Raw genomic sequence first — 1662 nt, 5'->3', positions numbered from 1 at the left:
CCCAGCTCCCCAGGTATCCACGGCTGTAGTGGAGCCCTATAATGCCATCCTGACCACCCACACCACCCTGGAGCACTCTGACTGTGCCTTCATGGTGGACAACGAGGCAATATACGATATCTGCCGTAAGAACCTTGATATTGAGCGTCCTTCTTACACCAACCTGAACAGGTTGATCAGTCAGGTTGTGTCTTCCGTCACTGCCTCCCTTCGTTTTGATGGTGCCCTCAATGTTGATCTGACAGAGTTCCAGACCAATTTGGTGCCATATCCCCGTATCCACTTCCCTCTGGCCACCTATGCCCCTGTCATCTCTGCTGAGAAGGCTTACCATGAGCAACTCTCAGTGGCAGAAATCACCAACGCCTGCTTCGAACCAGCCAATCAGTTGGTGAAATGTGACCCTCGCCACGGCAAATACATGGCCTGCTGCCTTTTGTATCGTGGTGATGTGGTGCCCAAAGATGTGAATGCCGCCATTGCCACCATCAAGACCAAGCGCTCCATCCAGTTTGTGGACTGGTGCCCCACTGGTTTCAAGGTGGGCATAAACTACCAGCCTCCCACTGTAGTTCCTGGTGGAGACCTGGCCAAGGTCCAGAGGGCTGTGTGCATGCTGAGCAACACCACTGCTATTGCAGAGGCCTGGGCTCGGCTTGACCACAAGTTTGATCTGATGTACGCTAAACGTGCCTTTGTTCACTGGTATGTGGGTGAGGGTATGGAGGAGGGAGAGTTCTCTGAGGCCAGAGAAGACATGGCAGCTCTAGAGAAGGATTATGAGGAGGTTGGAGTCGACTCTGTGGAGGGGGAGGGGGGGGAGGAGGAAGGAGAGGAGTACTAATAATAAATAAATCTGACTTAGGTGTCATTCCTTAACCAGTACAGGAGTACAATATATTGCTTGTATTTTGTTTGAACCTTTTCTGAATTCTAAATATATCGCTGAATATTTTTGTAGTTTTACTTGCCTTTTGTGTACTGGTATGTATGGAGGAGGGGGAGTTCTCTGAGGCCATTGAGGATATGGCAGCTCTGGAGAAGGAGGAGGAAGATGTAGTATAGTATTAAACAGGCATGCATTCCCTTTTGTGATATTTTAATGTGTAAAAATAAAGTTTGTTTATTGACTGCACTGTGGTTTGCTTTTTTAAATACACTTACCACAGAGAGGTGCTCATACAATAATCTAAAGCCACTTAGCCAACTGAAGATGGGTTGTATATTTTTGGGGTTTGTCATTTAAAAGATCTAAAATGTAACTGTAGAAATGATCTTGCCGTTGAACTCACTTCAGTCAATTGGGGAAGTGGTGTTAAACAGTTATTTAAACTACCCACCTATACTGAAATGCCAAACTTATCCTAAATTTCATATTGTTGAGGTATACCACTTGCAGATCACGCATTTACTACATTAAGGTGAATTGTGCTTTAGGTGAGAGTTAATAATCAGCCTTAGAATAACCAAGGCCCATCAGCGGGTGAAAATGATCTTCAAATGTGTGAAATAGTATGTGATGGGGGACATGTCAGATTTTATACCTTGGCTCTGCTTACTTGATGCCTGACAATGGCTGATAGTACTCAGTGTGAAATGTCTCAGAAGAATCTCATGCCAAACTAAATTGAATGTCGGCAGTGGTTAAACTATTATATCATT

At 45.1% G+C, this 1662-nt stretch overlaps 1 protein-coding gene across 1 annotated transcript in view; it reads left to right on the top strand.

Moving 5' to 3' along the window:
* Window positions 1–1072, top strand: part of LOC117960947 (tubulin alpha-1B chain-like) — a 4108-nt gene extending 3036 nt beyond the window's left edge. Inside the window, exon 5 of the mRNA XM_034899271.1 lies at window positions 14–1072. Within this exon, the coding sequence (XP_034755162.1) occupies window positions 14–844 (831 nt within the window). The 3' untranslated portion in view covers window positions 845–1072. The remainder of the gene's footprint in view (window positions 1–13) is intronic.
* Window positions 1073–1662: the final 590 nt, after the last annotated feature.

The sequence above is a fragment of the Etheostoma cragini genome, chromosome 17 (assembly GCF_013103735.1).
Source record: "Etheostoma cragini isolate CJK2018 chromosome 17, CSU_Ecrag_1.0, whole genome shotgun sequence".
Taxonomy (NCBI): Eukaryota; Metazoa; Chordata; class Actinopteri; order Perciformes; family Percidae; genus Etheostoma; species Etheostoma cragini.
The sequence above is the reverse complement of the archived record's forward strand: the minus strand, read 5'-3'. Positions and strand labels throughout refer to the sequence as shown.